Source organism: Dipteris shenzhenensis, chromosome 28 (assembly GCF_047967505.1).
Source record: "Dipteris shenzhenensis isolate YYH24624 ecotype China chromosome 28, Dip_SZ_1.0, whole genome shotgun sequence".
Taxonomy (NCBI): domain Eukaryota; kingdom Viridiplantae; phylum Streptophyta; class Polypodiopsida; order Gleicheniales; family Dipteridaceae; genus Dipteris; species Dipteris shenzhenensis.
In genome coordinates, this window is record NC_141623.1 from 40,758,106 (window position 1) to 40,782,153 (window position 24,048).

A 24,048-nucleotide genomic window follows, 5' to 3' on the forward strand; every position below is an offset into this window, starting at 1 on the left:
GTGCAAATGGTGCTCAATGATGATGTGTCACTGTGAGTCACATGCAGTGATGATGTGGCACTGTGCTAAGCAAGAGGTGTGCCAGTGAAGCTCTGTGCTGAGGTGGCAGTGCTGAGGTGTCACTGATGACGTGGCACTGATGACGTGGCAATGATGACGTGGCACAAATGACGTGGCAGATGGCGTGGCCTGATGACGTGGCAAATGATGTGGCAGTGCTGACGTGGCAGATGACGTGGCAGTGCTGATGTGGCAGGTGATGTGGCAATGATGACGTGGCACCAACGTGGCACAGATGACGTGGCAGCTGACATGGCAGTGATGATGTGGCAGTGATGACGTGGCAGATGACGTGGCACTGGATAAGATGATGACGTGGCACGCTGAGTGAGGTCGATGACGTGGCAGATAAGGTCTGCCACGTGTCACAATGTAAACCAAGCTCTCTGACCTATGATCAATCTAACTGGGATTAACTTACCCTGACCCAGGTTGGAGCTTATCTGCCACGTGTCAGATGGATGTGGTTGCCTGTCGGAATCTTTTAAGATACTACGAAATCTTTGAAGATTCCGTCGATGGAGTCGTGAGGCTTCGTTGGAGGCAGTCGTTGAAGGTGGCGTTTGTAGATGGAGCAGTGGAGACCTTAGAGCTCCGTTTAGGCAGTCGAGCGTGGAGCCGAGGCGCTATGCTGGAGACGGAGCCTTGTCGCAGGTTGGAGCCATTGTGTAGTTCGAGGAGCTCAAGCAACGTTTGCAACGCCATCGCCATCGCCATAGCCTCTCCTCTTCAAGCTCTTCAAGCTCTCCCCTTTATCAGCGCTCATGGCCTCCCCGGTCGACGTTGCTTCGGCCATCGAGGCCCTCCCCGACCGCTGGGAGCGGCTTCACAAGGCCTTCTCTGAGCTTTCAAACAGCTCGCAGAGTCGCGAGCATTGCGGACTTCTTCCTCCACAAGGCAGGTCCGAAAAGCTCCTGAGTCGACTTCGCACTCATAGCCTTGAAATCTCCGCGTATTCTCACTCTGGAGGATTCAGGAAGCCAAATGTGCTTGCTTTGAGCTCTCATTGTCCTGTACCGCGCGCTGAAGCCTCTCGAGATTCGGCGAGCCCAGGTGCGAAGCGAGGAGGCTGCCTATATATATTTGTTGGAAAGCAGCTTCTCTGCTGTCGGACGCATCGCCATGTTCTGTGGTGGGGGTTCACGGTAAAGTAGAAATGAATTCGAGCGAAGAATAGAGCCCGTTGTAGGTCGCGGGCGTGGAAGGAGCTGCTAGTTGCCAAGGTCGATCGAGGTCGACGCAGTCCAGTGGTTGTCGTTGCAGTCCCGTGTAGATTTGGCTCGTTGAACTCTTTCTCTTCTCTCTTCGAAGAGAGATCTCACTAAAGCTTTACTTGTTCTTTGCAGAGATAAGACTCCCTATCTTTCCTTTCTTACTCCAAGTACAAAGGAAGCAGAACACTCTCTCTCACCGTAATGGAAGTCCTCACAAAGAATGAACGGAATGAATAACTCTCAAAGGAGATGACGGAAATCTTCTTTCAATGGACGGAAATTCTCTCAACGGAAGTGAACGGAAGAATCTCACAATCACTCAAGAGAACTCTCAATCTCACAATCTCTCTCACACTCTCAAGAATCTCAATGTCTCAGCGGAAGACAAGGAAGCTCTGATACCATGACAAAATATGAAGAGGGGAGAGGAGAAGAGTGGAGATGAGGAGAGAGGGCACAGCTAGAGAGCACACCACAAATGACTAACTGTACACTAGAATTAGTTGAAAAAATAGAATATATACAAACCCTTTTAGGGTTAGGGTTAGGGGATCTAACCCTTTCCTTTATAGCACTCTATAAGGTTAGTGCTATGCACATATGATCACGTGATGGTGCTATGCACACATGATCACATGATGTTGAGCGTGAACTCTCAACAAAAACTTATTCAAGAATGACTTGAAAGCTATGAACATGACTCGCTGGAATGTGGCTGGGGCATTACAAAGGCCGAATGGCATGACTCTATATGCAAAAATACCCCATTCTGTAGCAAATGCTGTTTTTGATTGGTCTTGAGGAGCAATTTGCACTTGGTTATAGCCACTGAAGCCATCCAAGAAGCTATATATTTCGGATCCTGCCACCTTTTCCAACACTGTTTCTATTAAGGGTAGGGGGTAGTGATCCCTAATTGTGGCGGCATTCACATTTTTCAAGTTTACGCATATTCTGAGCTTCTTGTTGCATTTAGGCACAATGACAATGGGTGAAACCCAATCAGTGTGCTCTATCTCTCGTAGATGAATCCGGCATCTAGGAGTTTTTCCAGCTCGTCATAAACCATGGTGCCATATTTAGGATTTGTGCGATAAGGTCCACATACCTTAGGGCGAGCACCTTCCCTTATAGGGATCGTGTGAACTGCCACTTCTGGTGAAATTCCTTTCATCTCTTTGTATGACCATGCTAGGCAGTCACGGTATTCCATTAGGAGGTCTTTGAGTTTGATTTCATCTTCTTGACGGAGCTGTTTCCCAATGAAAACCAATTTTTCTTCCTCCCCTTCAAGGGCGAGGTTTATTGTGCATGTTTTTGCCGGTCCCTCATAGATTGGAGTTTCTCCAATGCTATCGGTTTCTTGAACTTCAGATTCTCTGATTGGTCTTGGCATATCTATTGGTGCACTGCCACTTGTATAATTCTTAAAGTATTCCGGCACTTCTCGAAGATCGGCCTCTGATGGGGTTGAACTAACCTGACATGTGTCATATGTACTGGGTGGCATAGTTGCATTTAGCAATTTGTTAGGCTCTTCTTTTCTTTCTTTGTCTGAAGTCTCTTGATCGAGCTTCATCCGCACATGTGGCTTATATTTCTGAAACTTCTTACGTTGGGAACTGTGAGGTAACTTGTCCACTAGCAAGGTGTTTCCAAGTAAGGGTTCATGTGCTGCACATACTCCTTCCAGTCCCTCAGGGGACCATTCAAGAGGTGGTGGTTTTGATTTTGAGGGGACTGCCTTTGCAAGATACAATTCGACAATCCGTGTTTGGACTCGTTCGAATTCATTGAAGTGCTCGGCCTTGGCTTTTCTGCGATTTCCTCCTGCAGCTTTCTTGCGGGATCTTCTGTTGTTATGCAACTGTGGAGGTTCAACTTTTGGGAGCTCAACTGCCATTAGGGCATGCAGAATGGCTAGGTCATTATCAAAGATTTGATCTTCAATTTCAGCATTCGCAGCCTCTGTTTCAAGGTCCCAAGGAAAATCTGAGTCATCATTGGTATGGGTACCTTCTTCACGTTCATTATCCCATTCGAGGTCAGCCATAAAGAATGGCATCTCTAGATCGATTGGTTCTTCATGTGGCAGTGGAGGATCGACTGGAGGATCGACCTGTAGTGCGTTAACATCTATCTGTGAGAAGATGGGGTCTAATGAATGGCAGTTGTCGATGGTTGCCAATGTTTGTATCCAGTTATTGACATTGCTTTGTGAGTCACCTGCTATGGCATGTTGTTGCAAGGGATCTGATTTGCTTGAGATTGTCGTGGAAGATGTGTCATCCAATTCTCTAGGAACAATTGGTTTAATAGCTCCTGTCCCCACATTCACCCGGACTGCAGTGTCTCGATTCTGGATTGTCAATCTATCCGTTCCCCAGTCATGGAGGACTGATGCTTCCCGTAACCAAGGACGTCCCAGTAAGATTTGATAGGATTTTTTGGGGAGATCCAAGATTGTGAATTGACGGGAAAAGCGGACTCCTGCGATCTTTGTGGACACGCCATTCACTATTCCCAAGGGTTTAGCCCGTGAATCATCGTCAAGGCGTATGTTGAAATTAGCCTTTTGCATTGGTGGGAGACCCCATTCTTCGTAAAGCTCCTTTGATAGGACATTGACACCTGCTCCACCATCCACTATGGCTTGGACTTCATTATATGCCTTGTGGATCAAAGGCACAGTGATGTTGCATGTGTCATCTTTCTCACCCATCCGCACAGGGATATCTTCAATGTCGTTCATAGGTGGAGGGGGATTTGCGAGTTCAATCCATCCTTTGAAACTCTCCTAGAGATTGGGACAATTCCGTAAGAGGATTCCGATGGGAATTGACACAGGGCAACTCAGGATGCTAGAGAGTGCAGCTCCTTCAAGTTGACGTGGCGGAACATTCTGTTGTGGAGTCTGTTGTTGGAACAAAGGCTCGAGTACAGTATCAATACTTTGTGGGGCCAAGTCATGGAGTGGGTCTTGAGCTTGTTTCTGAGCCTCAAATTGAGCTTGTTCATTTTGGACCCATTGCTGAAGTGCCTGAAAACGAGCCTTCTCCACCTCTGCATTCAGGAATGGGGCTTCTTTTATTCGAGGCTCGGGAGTTGATGTGGATGAACTCGGCTGCTCATTGCTTGGCGGAGGTGGAGGCACTTGTGCTTTCTTTCTTAGAAGTCGCTTCGGTTGGATTGGAATGATAGGGTCCTTCGTGGTCGCTTTCTGTTGGCGTGTAATTACATTGATAGGTTGTGACCTTAGACTTGCCGGACCCAGACTTTGATGGTCCACCCCAATGATGCCGATGGGGATGTCAGGCTTAACCTCTGTTTGTTCTGGGACCTTATTTTTCATGGGACAATCCATACAGGCATGTCCTATGCCACAATCTCTGTAGAGCGGGTTGGAAAGTGGCTGGGCTACCACGATGAGGGCACTCTGCGATCCTATGATTTTCTCCACAACCGTAACACTTGATTGGTGCTCGAAATGTGTTGGGTCGCACTTGATTTGCATAGACTGGTATTAGACCCTCTGCACCTTCTACATAGTACACTGGGTACTCTGCTTCATACTCAAATAGCGAGTCTACTTCCTCGGCTTTTGTAATTGATGAATGGGAACTGCCTGAGGAGCTGGATTTGGTGCTCTTGGATACGGTCGTGGATTCGGATTCTTGAGTAGTTGTGGGACTTGTGTCCGAACGGGAACAGGATTTAGTCTCGGAGCTAGGGGTGCTTGTGCAAGTGCCGGTTGCCTGTATACTGGCATGGGTGCCGCTTGGTATTGTGGTGGTCCAGGCGGATTGTTGCGCATGTTGAAGATGCAACTGGTCTCATCATGGCCGCCGACGACACAGATATGGCACCACAACCGTGGCGGTGGATTTGCTTGTGCAGTGATCCTTGCTCTTAGGACTGGGCATTCATTTGCTGTATGATTTGCCAAGCAGTGTGGGCACCAGACATTTTCTCGCCGTGGATATGTTTGAGTTGGTGGCTGAGACAAGTGAAGTTTTTGATCCATGGCCTGCATCATATCTTCTTTCAGCTTCAAGGTCATGGCCTCGAGGCGATCTTCATTGGATGTTTCGGCAGTGTCCTTTGATTTACCTTTTTTTGAGTGTTTATCTCGTGTATTTGATCTGGCATCATCACTGCTAGTGTCTGAATCTGTCATGCCATCTTCGATGTCAATGGCTGCCGCATGAGCAGCACTGAATGTTTCATAGCTACTTATCTTTTTCATATCCTTGCGGATTTTCTTTCGTAGACCTGCTATGAACCATGCCGTGAGGTACTTTGCATCTGGACATGGGTCACATTTGGCGATCAATCTCTTCATCTTTCCCAGGTATGTGTGTACATCCTCCCTCCGGCCTTGTTCGGTCTTGCTGAGTTGGAGAGCGGGATCATCTTGTAGCCTCTCCGTTTGAAAGCGACGTTTGAATTCGGTTTGAAGTAGGTCCCATGTGGCACGTTCTTCCATAAGAAGGTCGAGGTACCATTCTGATGCCTCATCAGTTAAGGCCATTGGAAACCAAGCCACCTTGGTTTCATGGGATTGATCACCACCTGCTCAACATGCGGCATCAAAATGCTGGAGGAAGCGAGCTGGGTCTCCCCTACCATTATATTTGGGAAGTTCTAGTTTCCCCAAGGGGCATCGGCCTTGATTGTTGTGATTTCGTCGATTGAAGAAGTTGTCAGCCTCGGCATCAAGCTCGATATCCCCATCATGCTCAGGACGACGTCCAGCCATGTTGGGGCGTGGAGGAGTTAAAGGAAGTTGTTGAATCTCAGGGGGGGATTCGGGGTAGAGGATTGGTGGGGGCGGTTGTTGCAGTGGAGTTAGGTGCGGATGGGGCGAGCGTTGGAGTCGAAGTCGTTGGCCGGAACGTAACTGCATGCAGATTGTGCGTGATTTACCAAGGGTGTCGCTACCCCAAGTGCGTTTGTGGAGGTGGTGTTGTTAGGAGAGTTAGAGTGATGTTAGTTTGTGTAGGGACCGTCGTGTTAATAATGTGCCTAGGATTGTCCTACGTGTGTAGGGAAATGTGCCGGTGCAGACGGATCATTAATCGGAGGTCACGGCGTGAAAATACGAGTGAATTAATGCAAAATGAGGCCCACACGGGGGCGCGAATGAACGTGTGCTAGGGATGCCGAAATGGTGTGCAATGGGCTCGAAAAATACCTCGTAACGTGGTGTTTTCGTGTGTGAAATCTGGGTTCAAACGGGGTTCAATTTGGGTCCCAAACGGATGAGTTTCGAGAGGTTAAAGGAGGTGTAATTTTGGCATTGGGGGGTCCTAATTGTGGTGTGAATGGACTTTAGGTCCAACCGAGGGGTTGAAACCAAGTGACTCTAGTTAGACTAACTAACCGAGATCCTCCCAGTTATTGTAACTGGGAGGTTAACTAACTATAGTTAGTTACTAACGAAAGAGTTAGTCTAACCTAACTGAGGGTAATCTAACCGAACCTAGTCTAACTAACTGAGGGTTAACTAAACTAACTTAACTGTAGTTACTACAAACCTAACCTACTTGTACTAATCTAATTGAGGTTAACTTAACTAACCTAGTTGGCCTAACCTAACTAACCTAACCTAACTGTAGTTAAGACTAACTAGCCTAGGGTTAACCGACCTAACCTAACCTAGGTTAACCACTAACCTAACTGCAGTTAGCAACTAACCTGAGGTTAGTTTAGGTTAGGGTTTTTTTTTTTTTTTAAGCTGTGGGGGCTGCCCGACGACGGCGCCCGGGGGGGAGGGGGGGGTGGTTTTGCACAGGGGGGTGAGGGGGGGTGCGCGGGGGGCGGCGGGGGAGGGCGAGGGGGGTGCGCGGGGGAGGGCGGGGGTGGCGGTTTTGCGCAGGGGGGTGAGGGGAGGTGCGCGGGGGCGGCGGGGGAGGGCGAGGGGGGTGCGCGGGGGAGGGCGGGGGGTGGCGAGGGGGGTGCGCGGCGAGGGGGGCGGTGTGCGCAGCGAGGGGGAGGTGTTGGGGGGTGGGGCAGGCGGCCGGTGGCGCCGCGCCGCGGGCGGGCGGGGGCCGACGCCGGGGGGAGGGCGTGGAGGGGAGAGGGGGGTGCGCGGGGGGCGTAGGAGGGCGCTGCGCGGGCGGGGGGTGCACGAGGCAACGACGGGGCGGGGGTGGTGCACGGGGGGTGGTCGCAGGAGGGCCGTCGCGGGACGGGGCTGGGGGCGGGGCCGCGGACGGGGTAGCAGGGGCGGGAGGGTGCGTGGGGCAGTGGCGGCGCGCTACGTGCACCGCCGACGGGCAGGGTAGTGGGGGCGGGAGGGTGCGCAGGGCAGCGGCGGCGCGCTACGTGCGCCGCCGGCAGGCAGGGTAGCGGGGGCTGGGGGGTGCGCGGGGCGGGGGTTTACAGAGAGGGGGGGGTAAGGGGGAGGGGGTAAGGGGGAGAGAGAGGAGAGGGGGGGGTGGAGGGGCGAGCGTAAGGGGGGAGAGAAGAGAGAGTGAGAGACAGAGAGGGGGTGGGGGAGAGAACGAGGGGGAGAGAGGAGAGAGTGAGAGAGAGAGGGGGTGGGAGAGAGAGAAGAGAGAGAGAGAGGGGAAAAAGGGGAGAGAGGAGAGAGAAAGGAGAGAGAAGGTGGAGGGAGAGAAAGGGGGAGGGAGGAGGGGGAGGTGGAGATGAAGGGGGAGGGGGGGAGGGGGTGGTGGAGGGGGAGATGAAGAGGGAGGGGGAGGGGGAGATGAGAGGAGAGGGGGGGGGTGGAGGGGTCGAGCGTAAGGGGGAAGAGAATGAGGGGGAGAGAGGAGAGAGTGAGAGAGAGGGAGGGGGTGGGGGGTGGAGGGGTCGAGCATAAGGGGGAAGAGAATGAGGGGGAGAGAGGAGAGAGTGAGAGAGAGGGAGGGGGTGGGGGGTGGAGGGGTCGAGCGTAAGGGGGAAGAGAATGAGGGGAAGAGAGGAGAGAGTGAGAGAGAGGGAGGGGGTGGTGGAGGGGGAGGGGGAGATGAAGGGGGAGGGGGAGAGGGGGAGATGGTGGTGGAGGGGGAGGGGGAGATGAAGGGGGAGGGGGTGGGGGGGAGGGGGTGGTGGAGGGGGAGGTGGAGGTGGTGGTGGAGGGAGAGGGGGAGGGGGAGATGAAGGGGGAGGGGGAGATGGTGGTGGAGGGGGAGGTGGAGATGAAGGGGGAGGGGGAGGGGGGGAGGGGGTGGTAGAGGGGGAGGTGGAGAGGGGGAGGTGGAGTTGAAGGGGGAGGGGGAGAGGGGGAGGTGGAGATGAAGGGGGAGGGGGAAGGGGGAGGTGGTGGTGAAGGGGGAGGGGGAAGGGGGAGGTGGTGGTGAAGGGGGAGGGGGAGGGGGGAAGGTGGTGGTGGAGGGGGAGGGGGGAGGTGGAAAAAAGAGGAAAAAACTTGAAAGACTGAAATCGAAAAGCAGGGAGAAGTGATCACCTGAACGCTCTCCAAGTCTTTCTCGATGTAACGGGATTGTTGCGGAACAATGGACGGTGGGTAGAAGGCTAGGTCATCGCTGCGAGAAGGGCTCGATGTCACTTACATGATGGTGAGGATAGGAGTAAGGGGGTGGTCGATGGAGAGGGAGGAGTGTCTTGCGTGGGGCTCAGAATGAGGAAGAGAATGGAGGCAAAAAGTGAAAGATGAAGAATGAGGGGGGGTGGAGTAGGTTTTTATAGGTTTGGATTTGAGGTTTAGGGTTTAACCCTAAACTCTTCCCGAGCCATAACTCTTTATGGAGAGCTCGGTTTGCCTTTCTGTAAAAAGGTAAAATGATCGAAATTGAAAGCTCTACGCATCCGTGTCCACTACCTAGCCTGATTGTATATCATGTGGCTTCTTTTTAAGAAATTAAGAAAATTTCTTAAGGTAGTTACCCCAAGTGGATGTTTGGGGTTGAAATGTTTGGCTAGAATTTAAAAAAAAAATTTACTCTCCTTGCCCTTGAGTGTTATCTTCGTGAAAGTTCAAAGTAGTGTCTTGTTTTACACATACCTACGTATGTTTACTCACTACTTGAGACGCTAGTCTCCCCGGCAACGGCGCCAAATGTTGACTCTTTCCTACTGCTTTTGTAGGAAGAGCTGGGTATTCTATGTTGCAGGGTTCCGAGGCTTTTTGTCACCTACAGATATGTTGGGATTGTCGTTGTAGTATATATGTAGCTTAGGACCTCGAGTCGTGTTCCGGTGAGAGACGTAGGCTTAAGTGTGGTAAGCGAACAAAGTGCACGCATGTGTAAAAGGCACGTAAACCATCGTTGTTGGGGTAATGAAGGCTTTCGCCTTCATTGGGGGTTGTAGGGTTTAGGAGGAGTTTAAGGGTTCAGAAGGAGGTTCCAGGGTTTAGAAAGAGTTCAAGGGTTCAGAAGGAGGTTCCAGGGTTCAGAAAGAGTTCCAGGGTTTAGAAGGAGTCTAGGGTTAGAAGGAGGATCCAAGATTCAGAGTAGAGTACATGGTGGAGAACTCGTCTCCCTCGTAGATCATGGAGTTTAAGGGTTTAGGAAAGCATAGGAGGGGGAGAGGAAGAAGGTGTAAGAGCATGGGTGAAGGAAGAGAGAGAGGAGGAAGGAGGAGGAGGGAAGAGGAGGAGGGAGGGGGAGGAGAGAGGAGGAGGAGGAGAAGGGAGGAGGAGGAGGAGGAGGAGGAGGGAGGAGGAGGAGAAGGAGGAAGGAGAAGGAGGGAGGAGGAGAGGGAGAGGGTGGGTTGCAGGGATGGAGGAGAGGGGAGAAGGGTTGCAAGGTTAGGACATGCTTTTGGACGTGCAGTGCAAGGAAGCATGGACACTTGAGACAAATGCTTGGAATACCAATGTAGACTCAACACAATGCCCCAAGAGTGTGGGCTTCATTCCATTATGGGGTATTTATACAAGTTGGAGAGCTTCTCTCTCTGCATGTAACACAAAGTCGTATCACAAAGTTGTAACACAAAGTTGTATCACAAAGTTGTAACACAAAGTTGTGTCACAAAGTCGTAACACATTCTCTCTCTTCATGTAGACAAACTCGTAACACAAAGTTGTTACACAAAGTCGTAACACAAAGTTGTGTCACAAAGTTGTTACACCTTCTCTTTCTTCATAAGTTCATGTTGGCACAGAGTCAACAGAGACTTTTCAAAGTCTTTGGTTCATACCATAAACCTATGAATGTTATAGGCATTCCCTTCTGATCCCTTGCTATACGAGCAACCTTTGCCACCCAAATTGGGCCACCTTGTTCATCCAACTGTGAATCTGCATCAGATGCCCAAACTGCAACAAACCTACCCTCTCCATACCCTCTTAAATCTCATCATATGGTACAAAATCTGGTAAGGGTTTATCCCCCTTCCTACCACAATATTTTTTAGGTAAAAGGCATTGCTTAGCTTCTTCCTCATCTATTGCCGTATTTGTATCCAATGTGGATCTCGATGCCATAACGTCTTTTGGCCAAAAAGGTTCAAAGTATTCAATGTTCATTAAATTTTCTTCTTTTTGTAAATATTTAACAAGTGCCTCAACTAACTTGATTATCTCCCCATTTTTTATTTCTTGCTCATGATATTTTTGTGTCATACGTTGAAGATGTTTAATAAAGGCATCCAAGACTTTCATTTCATCTATGTCAAGTGCTTTGTTCTCTGCAAGAACAACTCTAGTCTCCTCCAATGGAGTTATTCTCTGTAATAAAGCATATGGCTCACTCCATAAATGATCTCCATCCACTGAGTAGTGCTTCCATTGCTCCATTGCATCACTGGAATGTCATTATTCATGCTAAATCAGAAATGTTTTTTCTCTCCAGCAGCTTTATCGGCCTATTTTCGAAAGGTGCAAGGTAAACATCCATGTGCATCTATGACCTTCCATATTGCGTTCATGATGGATGTTTCCACTTAGTTACTATCATGTTCATGCAAGCAATCAATCCATACATCGCAAAGAGTCACAATCCATGCACTAATACTCCACACAAATGTGTTTTTCAATCCTTATTTACACTCCAATGGTGGTGGGGTATGTCTATACCTTGGTAATGTTGTTGTATTCTCATCCATGCCATCAATCGTAATGCATATGGACTTTTTGACATGCACAATATCTTCCTCTCTCCAAGAGGCATACAACAATCTAGCATCTTGTACATGAGTTAAATGGATTGTTTGCCATGATCTTATATGTTTTTCTCGCTTGTACTCACATTTACTATGTTCAATGGCATTTGTCAATTCATCACATGTCTTGCATTTTGACATCATTTGCTTTGATGGTGTCTTGACATGGAAAATTTGTCCACGTCAAATTTTACACAAGGTTGCCCTTGAAATCATGTTCTCTTCTCTATCTTGTAAATTTTTATTGATTGTTTTCGAGCACAACCTTCTTTGTCATTCCCAAAGGAAGATGATGTTGGCATTCCACACTTCTATTTGGCATTGCTTGTGGAAGATGAGTCTGTGGTAATGCATGAATGTCAAGGATTTGCTTTAATGTTGTAGTTGCATTTCTACTGCTTCCTTTTCCTTTAAGCTTGTAGGCATTTCCATGAATTTTATGAACTACTTTGTCTTTTACCTCTACCCAGAGGGTCCAATATGTACCATGTGATAGTCTAGCTAACCATTGATATCCTCGATTACATATAGATGTCCCATTAACCATGGGTTTCAATTTGGGTTTACAGTGTCTTGTCCTTGAGTCCCCTTGATGAAGAAAACAAGAAAACTCTTGAAGAAGATAGTTATGTCTATTAGTCCCTATCTTACTCCAACTGCTGATGTGCATGGCTTCACAATCATATTTTGGAACTTTTCTTATGCAAAGTTTCCTACAAAAAACGTGCATAAGAGTCCTTTTTGTATTCTCCTCAGATAACATTACATGTCTCTAGGGTTATGGAATTGGTGCCATGATTCGTCACCTTTGGACATACTTTCTTTTTGTGAATAGTGTCTTGTGTTTTTGAGTTGTGGGTCCATTATCTGGCATTAAATCTATTTCTCTTGAATCTTCATCTCTAAAATCAAATGCAGAGTGCCCTTGGGAATTCTTTGATGTCACTTTATAATATCTTGGAATTGGTAATCTAGTAGACAACTCGTTCATTAAAGTCAACCTATTGCCAATGCCTCTTGAATTTTGTGGTTGAATTGTTTCTCCTTCACAAGTCGATGTTATGCCATCCATATGCTCCACGCTAGCAAGTACATTAGGACCATCACAAGTCTTAGATGTTCTGCCATCTTTGTTCTCCATTCCAATGAAAACATCATGGCCATGATCATTAATATCAACAATTCCAATGAGCATGTTTGAGTCTCTTGCAATACAAAACAAGTCTTCTATACCCATGAGCATGTTTGAGTTGCTTGCAATACAAGACAAGTCTTATATACCGGTGAGCATGTTTGGGTCACTTGTAACACCAGACAAGTCTTCTATACCAGTGAGCATGTTCGAGTCACTTGCAACACAAGACACATCCTCTATACTAGTGAGCATATTGGAGTCATTTGCAATCTCTCTTGCATCAACATCAACCTGTTGCACAAGTCACCAAATCGTGGTGATTTGTGCAATAGATTGAGGTTGCACCCACCGACCAGTTGCACATGTAAGGGGACCACCCCCCAACCTATTGCATGTGCAATAGGTTGGTGGGTGCAACCCCAACCTGTTGAACAAATCACCAAAAATTGTAAACTATTGCTTGTATTTTAGGGTTCACCTAGGGTTTATAATCTAGAGTCTAGGGTTTAGAGATTATGTTTTAGGGTCTAAGATATAGGCTCTAAGGTTTTGGATCTAGGTTTTAGGGTTTAGAGTTTAGGATTTATAGCATTGTATCTAAGGTTAAGATTTTAAAGCATAGAAAGTAAGTTATATGGTTTATAGTTTACGATTTAGGGTTTAGGGTTTAGGATTTATAGCTTTGTATCTAAGGTTAAGAGTTAAGAATATAGAAAGTAAGTTGTATGGTTTACGATTTATGATTTAGGGTTTAAGGTCTAGGGTTTAGCATATAAGATAAAGCATTTAGAATGTAGAATATGGGGTGAACGATTTAGGCTCTAGGTTCAAGGGTTTAGGGTTTAGAATTTAGGACATAGGGTTTAGTGTTAAGGATAATTTCATAGAGTAAAAAATAAGTAAAATCTTCATTCTAAATCAAGCCAAAGAATGGTTTAATACTTTGCAGAAGCCTTAAGTTTAACGTTTGTACAAAGCATCATACCCATCAAAAACAAGTACATAGGCCATGCCATGTCATCTAGGTAAGCACAAAGGTGTGTGTGAATCCATTTTGGCAGCCTTATCATTGCAGATTATCCATAAAGGTGGATCAATGATATATAGCCATGGTTTAAAAAGTCATTTAAAAACTGTCATATATTCCAAAGCTTACAAGGTACCAATTCATAAATTCAACGGTCATTGAAAAATTGCATATTACATCGAAGTTCACATAGAGACCATTATCAATACCATGTCATCTAGGTGAGCTGCACCACACCAAAACAATGTATCGGTATTAGTCAATCATACAAGGTGTTAGTGTGAAAAAAAGTAATAGGTGAGTGTGTGTGTGTGTGTGTGTGTGTGTGTTTAAAAAAAGAAACCCCTAAACAACACGAACATTGAAAAATTGATTGAATAAAAGAACATCTTGCCAATAGGAGGGAAAACATGTCTCATAAAGGAACACCAAAAATAGGTTAATAATTTTTTTGCTATAGAAAATAATTTAATAATTTCTTGCTAAAGAAAAAGAGAAAATAAGGCGTAATCATGATATTCTTTAAAACCTTACCTCTAAGCTAAGGTACATGCATTTTTAATTAAAATTATACCAATGTAAGCCACATTAAAGTGGTTGATTTTAGAATCGGCTATTACCTTAAAAGAAACAAGGGAAAGAAGAAAAAAAGAGAAGAAAGAAAAAAGGGGGGGGGGTGAAAAGGACTAAAGGAAAGAAGGGGGATTTTTTTGAAAAAAGAACGAGGTTGAGAAGGGGGAAAAAAGGTCTATATCTAAAAGAATTAAAGAGGGGGGAGAGGGGGTGGGCCAAGCGCCGCCGGTAGACTAGGGAGTAGAGGGTGGTCACAGAGAGGGGATTATGGGGGTGTTGTGTAAGTAGTTCATAAAGGGAACCAAGAAGGCCAAAAAAAACCATACTTGAGTATCCATATGGGCAGTCGCAGTCGTGAGCAGTGGGCAATTTAGGCGCAGAGGGAAGCGAGGTGAAGTACAAGAGAAAGTACTTAGTTGCAGGAGTAGGAGACTCAAAGACTAGAGCACCAAGCGATGGCCAGCGATGTAGTAGATCATAGTGGGCACAAATGTAGGACACAGTGCGTGCGATCGAGAGCTACGTATAACGGGTCATGACATACAGTCAGTGGGTAAAGAGTAGGATATCATAGGTTTTTTGTAGACACATTGGTTGGGTAGTCGGGTAGATAGGCACTAGGGTAGTTAGGTGTATGCTAACTATCATCAGGAGGTAGGTAGGTAGGCAGCTCTAGGGAGGGTAAGAAACTACGTGCCAAGTAGAGAGTAATTGTGGCAGGCAGAGGATGAAGCATCAGCCTAAGGAGAGGACAAAAGTGTAGCAACTTCTTCTTCAGGAAACAAAGTCCGATTTGCAGTCACAGCAGCCCAGGTCAAGCCAACACCAGAGTTTTCAGTAGGTGTTTTCCCATGAGAGGATGCACCACTCCAAGTCCGAGAAGGCAAAGGTCGCTTGGGGGAGATCACTTTGCAAGGAGTTTGCCATCCATCAGTCAAAAATTTTTCCCTCTTCCCCTGAGGTGGAGAGGACAAAGGCACGGGAAAAGAAGCATTACCATTTGAGACAGCGGGGCTTTGCCTTTGTCTTGAACACAGAAAAACTATTTGACCCCTTTGTTTTTTACCACAAAAGAGGCATTTGCATTCTTATTCAAAGGCTGAACCATTTCAGCTTGCACTGGCATCCGTGGAGCTTAGGGCATTGTGAAGCCATGTGCCCAAATTGCTTGCATTCAAAGCAAGCACCTGCAAATAGCCCCCACTTGAGCTTGTAAAAGGCACTCCAAATATGAAGCTGGAGTGGGATGATCTATATCCCACAAAATGCAGAAGCGATTCAAATTTCCATTGGGTCGTGGTGGACATACCACCTTACCGAGGGAAGCCACAATTTTAGGTAGAAGAGAAGACAAGCATTGAGGAAAATCCACAACTTCTACCAAACAAGGCAACGATGCCGAATCAATGCCTGATAATCCCAGGTGGGAGACCAGGGTAGGACATGGACCATCTGCTAGCCATAGAAGAGAGGAGAGTGCTCCAGCAAAACCTGACGGTGCTCCTCATCATCCATGATGATCTCAAAAAAGCCCCTCAATGCATAATGAACTTTTTTGACATAAGAACCAGAGTCAACTAATTCCCAACATCTGCTGCAGCAGGCATCTATCTTGGGAAGAGAATTATAATGGCATGCTTCACATACTCCTTAACTGGATCAAATATATCATCCACTTCCACCATAATGCCAGTGGTGGGAAGTGGATCTTTCCAACCTTTGTGGGTGTCTTCAAACCCTTCATGCATAACCTCATAAACAAGCTGAGCCTCAGTAGAGTCATGAAGGGAATCATCTGAATCCATCACCTATTTTTGTTTCTTGTTGGAAACCAACTTGTCTTTGTGAAAGGTATTCTCATAGGAATAATCTGCCATTCGAGCTAAGGAAAAGGCTTGGAAGCAGCAACGCTTTACAAGGAGGAAAGCACAGTAGATACAAAACTGTACGGATTTTTCCTAGCTGTACGAACAAAATCGTACGGATTTTTAATAGTATGATTATTTATTTTTATTTTTTTGACAACAAAACTGTACGGATTTTCCCGATTGTACGGACAAAGCTGTACGGATTTTCCCGAGCTGTACGGACAAAATCGTATAGATTTTTGACAGTATCTTTTTTTTTTAAATCTTCTGACAAAGCGTACGGACACAAAACGGGCATCAAACGAAACCTCAAGGGCATCAAATTGAGGGAAAAACAAGCAGCTGTAGTGTGGGAGCACGAGGGCTAGCACGGGATCTCTCTCTCACACCTTGAGACTCACTCTCTCTCTCTCTCTCTCTCTCTCTCTCTCTCTCTCTCTCACTCACACACTCACACAGTCACACACTTTCCTTCTTATGGATGCTCCCCCGCGAATTCTTTCTTTTTCTCTAATTTTCATCACCATATGGTAGTCGATAAAACAAAAAAACAACCCCCCCATACTTTCCTTTAGAAATAAAAACCCCCCCCTTTCTTTTTCTTGTGTTAACCCCCTTGTTTTTACATGTGTCTTTTATTAAAGCCTTTTTTTCCTATTTTTAATTAATTAAAAATTGTTTCATTATCCTTTACGTTCCCCTTCTTTTAATTGATATAGAAGAGAAAATTTCCCCTTTTTATAAATTATAAATTATTTTAAAAGAAAACCCCCCCGTCCCCCCAACCCACAGTTTTATCCTATATGGCACTTATTTTTTTTAAAGAAACGCCAAAAATGGCCCGCCTTTTTTTAAAGCATTAAAACCCCCAAGGCAGATGCCTGAACATTGAGGTGGAAATGCAGACGTAGACAACCCGTTAGTTGTTGTACATACCTGTCCCATAACTGTAAATATGCTCGATCATCTGAAGTGTGTTACTCTCAATGTACAGGGAATGTGTGATGGTTGCAAATGAAAACTGGTCTGGATGTATATCAGGCAATTGCAGCCTGATATAGTTGCTTTGCAAGAGCATAATCAGCATATGTATGCTCATCAGATAGGCCATTTTGCTGGTTATGATATCTTCTATGTTGGAGAGCAGTCCTTTTCTAGTGTGGCTTTTTTGGTAAAGCACGACCTTCAACCTGTTGTGGCTCTCAATGATCGCCATGGTAGATGGATTATTGTTCAATGCCTTGTTCAAGGGGAAATTTTTTAATTTGCATCGGTTTATGCCCCCAATCTTCTCGTGATAGAGCTTTGATCTGGGCTGCCATGCATACTTATCCATGGCAACAACATGCCTTCATTTGTGGTGACTTAAATAATGCCCTTCAATCGGGTGTGACAACACCTTATGCCACACTCATATGTTGACTTTTGAAACATAGGCATGGTTTGATTTTACATGAATTTCCCACTGACAGGTTGCCTTGCCGAAGGCTTTTGCTGATTAATAATAGTTATCTAGAGCATGGTGACTTTAAAGCCTTGGTCTCTGATGCTATTCAACCTCTCTCTCGTTAGATACACATTGGTTTGGATTATGCCTAGCAGACTTTGGTTGCTCGGATGCAAACAATTATTCGAGATTACGAAAAATCCTATATGCAAGCCACAATGGAGACTGTAGCATATGCCAAATTTACTTGTCAGAGTTTGACTGAGCTTGCTCATCTTCGCCCTTTGTCTTCAGAGGAAAGCATGCTCTTATGTCAGGTTCAATTCTCTCTTCAATCCAATGATCGCAGAAAGCTTGCTAAATGGGAAACTCGGTCCAGACAATGGGCATTTTTGGATAAAGGCTGCTCTTCCAAGCAATTTTTTAAGAGTTTACACTACAAAAGACAGGCTGCCAATATCTGTCGGATCTGGATGCCTGATGGCTCTTGGTCAACATCTCGTTCAGAGCTTGTAGATAATATGCATGTAGATAATATGTATATAGTACATACTCATGAAGGAGAACTCCCCACCAAAGAGTAGAAATTCACACAAATTAAATAATCAAGCTAGCGGGAACCATTCACACAACCCTAGCAAACATTTTAATAATTTTCAATCTTCATTAGGTCATCATCATTAGCATCAAGATCCTTCCACTCAAAGGGATCCTCGAGAGACAGAGGAAACTCTAGAAAAGAAGGTAATCCAACCCAAACTCCTAGAAAGACATGCAATTGTCATTACTATGGAATCCCAAGCCATTGGGAACTTGAATCCATAAAGAAACAAGTAGATATAGCTAGGGGTCAATACAATAGAATTGGCAATCAACACCAAAATCAAGGCAATCAGGATAGATAGTTTGCATGTTATGCTAATGTTCACAAAATCAAGATAATTTTGAGGAAGCAAGTCCAACATAAAGTTTCATTTCAAAAATCATCAAGAACAAAATGCTTGATGGTTTGATTCAAGTGCAAGAAACCATATGACTGTTGAAAAAGATGGGTTTTTTGCACTATTTCCAAGAAAAAATCAAAGAGAATGTGATTATTCTTGATAACACACGCCATAAAATTGAAGGAATTTGTAACATACCATTCTATAGTGATAATATCGCTATTGTAAATAGTATTGGAGAAGTTTTCTATCTTCCAAATATGGCACAAAATCTTCTTTCAATTAACAATGGCTAAGAATGATGTGAAATCATTTTCAACAAATATGGATGCATAGTAAAGGAAAGGTTGGCAAAATATTCAAGCTTCCATTGGCAATTCAAATTCAAAGAGCACTTGTTGCAAGTATTTATAGCCTTTCGAATGTGAAATTATCATTTAATAGTTTAAGGCATGTGTCCAGGTTTATGAAAATATTGAGGGAAAGTTGGTTGTTTCTATCTTATTTTATTGTACCTTAGCTCTTGCCAGAGCGGTGTATTGGGTTAATGCTAGATTTACACACTCCTCTCCAGCCTCACCCTCTCTCTCTCTCTCTCTCTCTCTCTCTCTCTCTCTCGGCTTCCTTGCCTCACTCCAACTCCACTGCCTCGCTATTACCTATGTTAAGGGGGAGATTTTGATTTTTATTTCTTGACTCCCGCACTTGCGCACCCACCAAGTTGGCGCTATCGAGGGTGCGTCTATGCAGAAAGTTGTGGTGGAACGAGGGCCGCCGGGGTGGTAGGCCATGGTGGGAGGCCGTCCCGCAGGTAGGCCAAGGTGGGAGAGATGTAAAACTAAGTTTTGTTATTCCAAGGTTGAAGGGGCGGGGGACGTATGCGTGTAAGTTGTAGGTGAGAATTTATAACGTGCATGGCGACTGATAGTGTAACGTAGGCATGCAGACAGCCAACGTCCTCGCCATGCACGAGTGCCTACTCGCCATAGCCATGCACACTCCATTTTCTACTTACCCTTCTTCTTCTTGCTTCTTTCTCCTTCACCTCTTTGATTCTTTGCTCTCCCTCGCATCGCTTGCTGCCTCCCCGCTCCCTTCGCTTGCCTCCTCGGTCAGTCTCTCATCTTTGCTTCTCCACAATCACAAGCCTCACTTCTCCATAGCTTGCCTCCCTCTAATATTCATTGCTCCGGCCTTGCTTACCTTGCCGCCTGCGCATCTTTCTTATCACACCGCTTTCATGCATGCAGGCTTCCAGCCATCTTGTGCAATTTCCTCCCAGCTCGCGACTCCTGTTCATTCCTTCGGAGCCGTATCCCTTGGCCTTGATCACTCTTTGCAGCTTGGCCTGTTTCTTTCATACGAAAGACACTGCCTCCAATCTCGATTTCAGGTGACTTGTTCCTCTTTCGCACCGATCTCAATTTCAGCTTTTGCCCAACTAAAATGAAGACCAGACGACAAGCCGCCCAAATGATCCGTCATGACGATGAAATGGACGTTGCCGACATGCCCGGAGAAGACTTTGACAGTGAATGCTTGCGCCGGATAAAAGCTCAGTCGTTCGTAGCTCCCACCAAAAGACGGAAGTTATTCAACCCCCAAAAACCACAGAAAATTACTTACAGTGCTCAATTCATTGGTAACCCGTTCAGTAACACGGAAGCTAAGCAGCGATGGCCACAGCGTTATTCAATTTCAAACAAGGTATGTTAGCATTCCTATTTCATCTTCTGTCTAATCCCAAAATGACTCTGCGATTCGTATGTACTTTCGTGCCTCGTCCGTCACATAAAAGCTGCATCGTAAGGATATTCCGCATTTTACTGGCGTTCATTTACAATTAAAGAGTGACATTATCAGGACAAAACATGCGATTGAGACTAAACTGCATATAGCATTTTAGAGGGGGGAAATGAACGCATCTTGGTCAGGTTCTGCAAGCTTTGACAAGATCATCCGGAGCCTTTGAAGGAGGACCTCTACACAAGACCTTCATTAGCGCAAACAAAAACTTTAGTGGGCAATTTATGTGGACATTATTTATTTGAGGTTATGGCATGCTACTTCATGCCCCTTTCTCTGAAGCTCCACTAAGTATTAAAGAGCGGTGGAAGCTCTTGAGTACGCATTTTCATAAGATCTCTTTGTTTGACGCCCGACTTTAGGAAGAGAAACCTATAACTATCGCATATCTCATGAACGATTCATAATCAAATCCTACTGCTTTTCTACAAAAGAATATTTTCCTTCCCTTTTAATCCTGATATGGCTTATACCTATAATTCTCCGTGAAGACATTTGAACTCTTGTCCAACATTGTAGGATCTCTCTCTTACCTATAATTCTTCCGTGAAGACATTTGAACTCTTGTCCAACCTTGTAGGATCTCTCTCTCTCTCTCTCTCTCTCACACACACACACAAACAAGTCACCGCTGATGTGAAAATCGACTTCATTCCCTTGCCATTCAGGCTAGCGGTCCTACTACAATCATCTATTCTAGCGTGCTTATCACGATTATGCTTGCTAATAGATGATGGCAATAGTAAGAGACCCAAATGATATCATTTGGAACATTACTTAGGGATCGGCACTTTCAATTACTTGCACAATTGTATGGTATCTGGCATACTTAATTATTTCTCCTTTATTGCTAGTCTCTCACGATTCAATTGGACCTCAAACTCAGTATGAGGAATGTTAGACAGATGAGTGCTTACATGCATATGGGTGTGTCCATATGCACGCGCTGTCATTCCATTATTTGTATCTAGATCGCTCTTATCCAGAGTCAGTTACCCTCCGACAACAAAAACACCTAATTCTACATTCAATCTCTTTAACTAACTCCACAGATGGATGCCGCAAGCAAAGGGTGGTGTAGACTCGGGGTGTCCTGCCTGGGGAGGGGAAGGGGGAGGTGAAGCCGTGACACCTCAGGCACTGGCCTGGCTGTCCTGTGACTACCATGCTCTGGGTAATGCTGCCAGCGTCTGTCACGATCTCAATCACTGCAGGGAGAGTCGCAGGGTCTGCCACAGCCACACGGACTCGAGGGGCTCCTGCCGTAGTAACCGCGTCGGCGAAAGTGTCATGCATTACCCAGCCAAAGTGGGAGCCCAGGTCCCTGACTATCGGCCGTAGCTCAGCAGCAAGGCCTGGAAAAACTAGCGTCACTGGGTGGCGAGGTATGCGGAAACGAGCATCAAAATCCACTGCGCTGAATCCATGGTACCAAGGGACTATCATAATGATCTTTCCATCCACAGATGTGGGGGAACCGGCAATCAGGTTGCTCGCAGCTTTCGCAGTGGAGAGTTTAAGCCAAAAGATGCCCCTTCCCATAAGGGCCACCTTCTCAATGTGGCTATCCTCTAGCATGAGAGTGGACTGGAGCCAGTCCCCGATGGCTGATCTGGAGGGGGAGTGTCCAATGACTCTGCCATAGACGGAAGTAAGGGCAAAGTCATTGGCAACCTCTTGTACCCGAGACGACTGTTGCTCTGTCAAGATAACGCGGTAGGCATCTGGAGAGGGAGGGTCCAACTGGGCCTCCAGTTTCGGGCAGGGAGCCGCCATACCGCCAAGACAAACTGCGAGACCTCCGATGAAGAAGAGGCTGCCACCCAAAAAAGGGGGGATAGACGAGGGGGTGGAGCCTGGGTGTGACGAAGAAGGGTGAGGCGATACGAAACGAAACGAGGCGGGTGGGGAAAGCGGAGGCGAAGGCGAGGGCGGAGGCGGAAGGCGGAAAGGGGTGGAGGGCGGAGGGCGGAGGTGGGAGTGGGGACGGGGGTCAAAGGCGAGGGGGAGGGACGGCGGTGGAAGCGAGGGCGGGAGGCGGAGGGGGAGGGGGGGGAGAGCGAGGGCGGGGGCGGAGGTTGGAGGGCAGAGGGGGGGTGAAGGGCGAGGGCGGGGGGCGGGAGGGGGTGGAAAGCGAGGGGGCAGGGCGGAAGGGCGGAGGGGCGAGGGGCGGGCGGGCGGAGAGCGAGGCGAGGGGGTGGGGGGGGGCGTAGCGAGGGGCGAGGTGAGGCGGAGGGGCGAGGCAGGGGCGGGCGGAGGGCGTGGCGAGGAGCGAGACGGGAGGCAGGGGGGTGAGGCGAGGGGCGGGGCGAGAGGAGAGGCGAGGGTCGAGGGGCGGAGAGGCGAGGGGGTGAGGGCGTGGAGGCGGGCTGAGGCGGGAGTGTGCGGCAAGGGCGAGGGGGGGTAGGCGAGAGCGAGGGGGGCGAGGGCGACGAGGGAGAGAGGCGAAGGAGGCTAGGGAGGTAGAGGCTGCGGGAGGGAGGGAGGGGGGCTCGCAGGAGCTCAGAAGCCTCAATGTTGTTAGCTAGGCTTGCCCGACATTCTATTGGAGCTGCTGCCCGCAAGTTGGTGCCCGTCATTCTCTTGGAGCTGCTGTCCTTCTACTTCTGTCTGCCATGAAGAAGTTTCAGAATTGCTCTAGCTCATGAAGAACTTATCAAGGTGATCTTTCCATAGGTACACTTGCATTTCTACTCTTTTCCAGCCATGGAATCTTCCAAATCAACTACCCTTTTTTTGAGAAGTTTAATGGTAAGTATTTCCCTACATGGCAAACAAAGATGCATCTTGTACTTATGAAAGATGAAGTGTGGAATGTTGTGCGTGGCAAGGAGAAAAAGCCACAATCAGATGAAAAGAAAATTACATAGTGGGAGAATCTGAATGACAAAGCTCTTTCTCTCATTGGTTTGGGGTTGGGTGATGACGTTATTCATCATTTTGATTTTGATTCCACTGCTCACAACTTATGGGATAAGTTTGAAGAATTGTTCGGCAACAAAATCATCAATTCAAAGGTATTCCTCAGACAGGAACTCTTCAAGCTACAAATGAAGCATGAAGACTCTCTTCTTGCTCACTTGAATCATATGGAATCCCTTGTCACTCAGCTTGCTAGTATGGCGGCCCCTGTGTTACCTTATCACACGACGACTACCTGTCGACAGGCGTTGACCACATGACGACATCTGTTGACCACATGTTGACCATGTGTCAACACAAGTTAGCCACGCGATCACACGGGTTCATCCAGGAGTACTATCCGAGGCAACCATGTATCGACACATGTCAACCACAGGTCGACACATGTCAACCACAGATCAACCATGAGTATCATGTCCAAAGTGATCTCATCAAGAGCTGCGCACATGGAGGGTGATCTTAGCACATGGAGCAGTCAGGAGTGTTTACATTTACACAGTGGTTCAGTGATACAGTGGTGCAGTGGTGCGGTGATCCAGCTCACCTGCACATGGAGAATTTACACCATCAGGCTAGCAAGTGAAGGAGTCAGGAAGTCGCCATAGCCATCAAGAGCCAGCAGCGCAACAGCTATCCTCAACAGCTAAGGAGATAAGAGGATGACCAATGGGAAGAAAGAGAGGGATTCTCAGCGAAGAAGGGACCCTCCAAGGCGGGGGATGAGGATGAAGGAGAAGGTGGAGAGAGGGGAAGGCATTCAGCATTTTGGCACTGGAGCGAAAGAGAGGAGAGTGAGGAGAGATAGAGGCTAGAGCTACGAGCTCTCCAAGGAGAAAGTGTGCAGAGACTTGTGTGTACCCTCTATCTACTAAGACCTGTGTATTCTTGTGACTTGCGACTTGTGACCTGGGGACGCTAGTCCAGTGATATGTACTTTGGCCAACTTGTTCACTTTCTCATCTCTCTTGTCTCTTC

The 24,048-nt window shown here is 46.9% G+C and overlaps 1 protein-coding gene across 1 annotated transcript in view; it reads left to right on the forward strand.

Annotated features, from left to right (window-relative positions):
- The first annotated feature begins 824 nt into the window (after positions 1 to 824).
- Positions 825 to 24,048, forward strand: part of LOC147883570 (DNA (cytosine-5)-methyltransferase CMT3-like) — a 185,510-nt gene continuing 162,286 nt past the window's right edge. Inside the window, exons 1-2 of the mRNA XM_087399517.1 lie at positions 825 to 1,113; positions 19,739 to 20,052. Coding sequence (XP_087255643.1) covers positions 825 to 1,113; positions 19,739 to 20,052 — 603 coding nt within the window. The remainder of the gene's footprint in view (positions 1,114 to 19,738; positions 20,053 to 24,048) is intronic.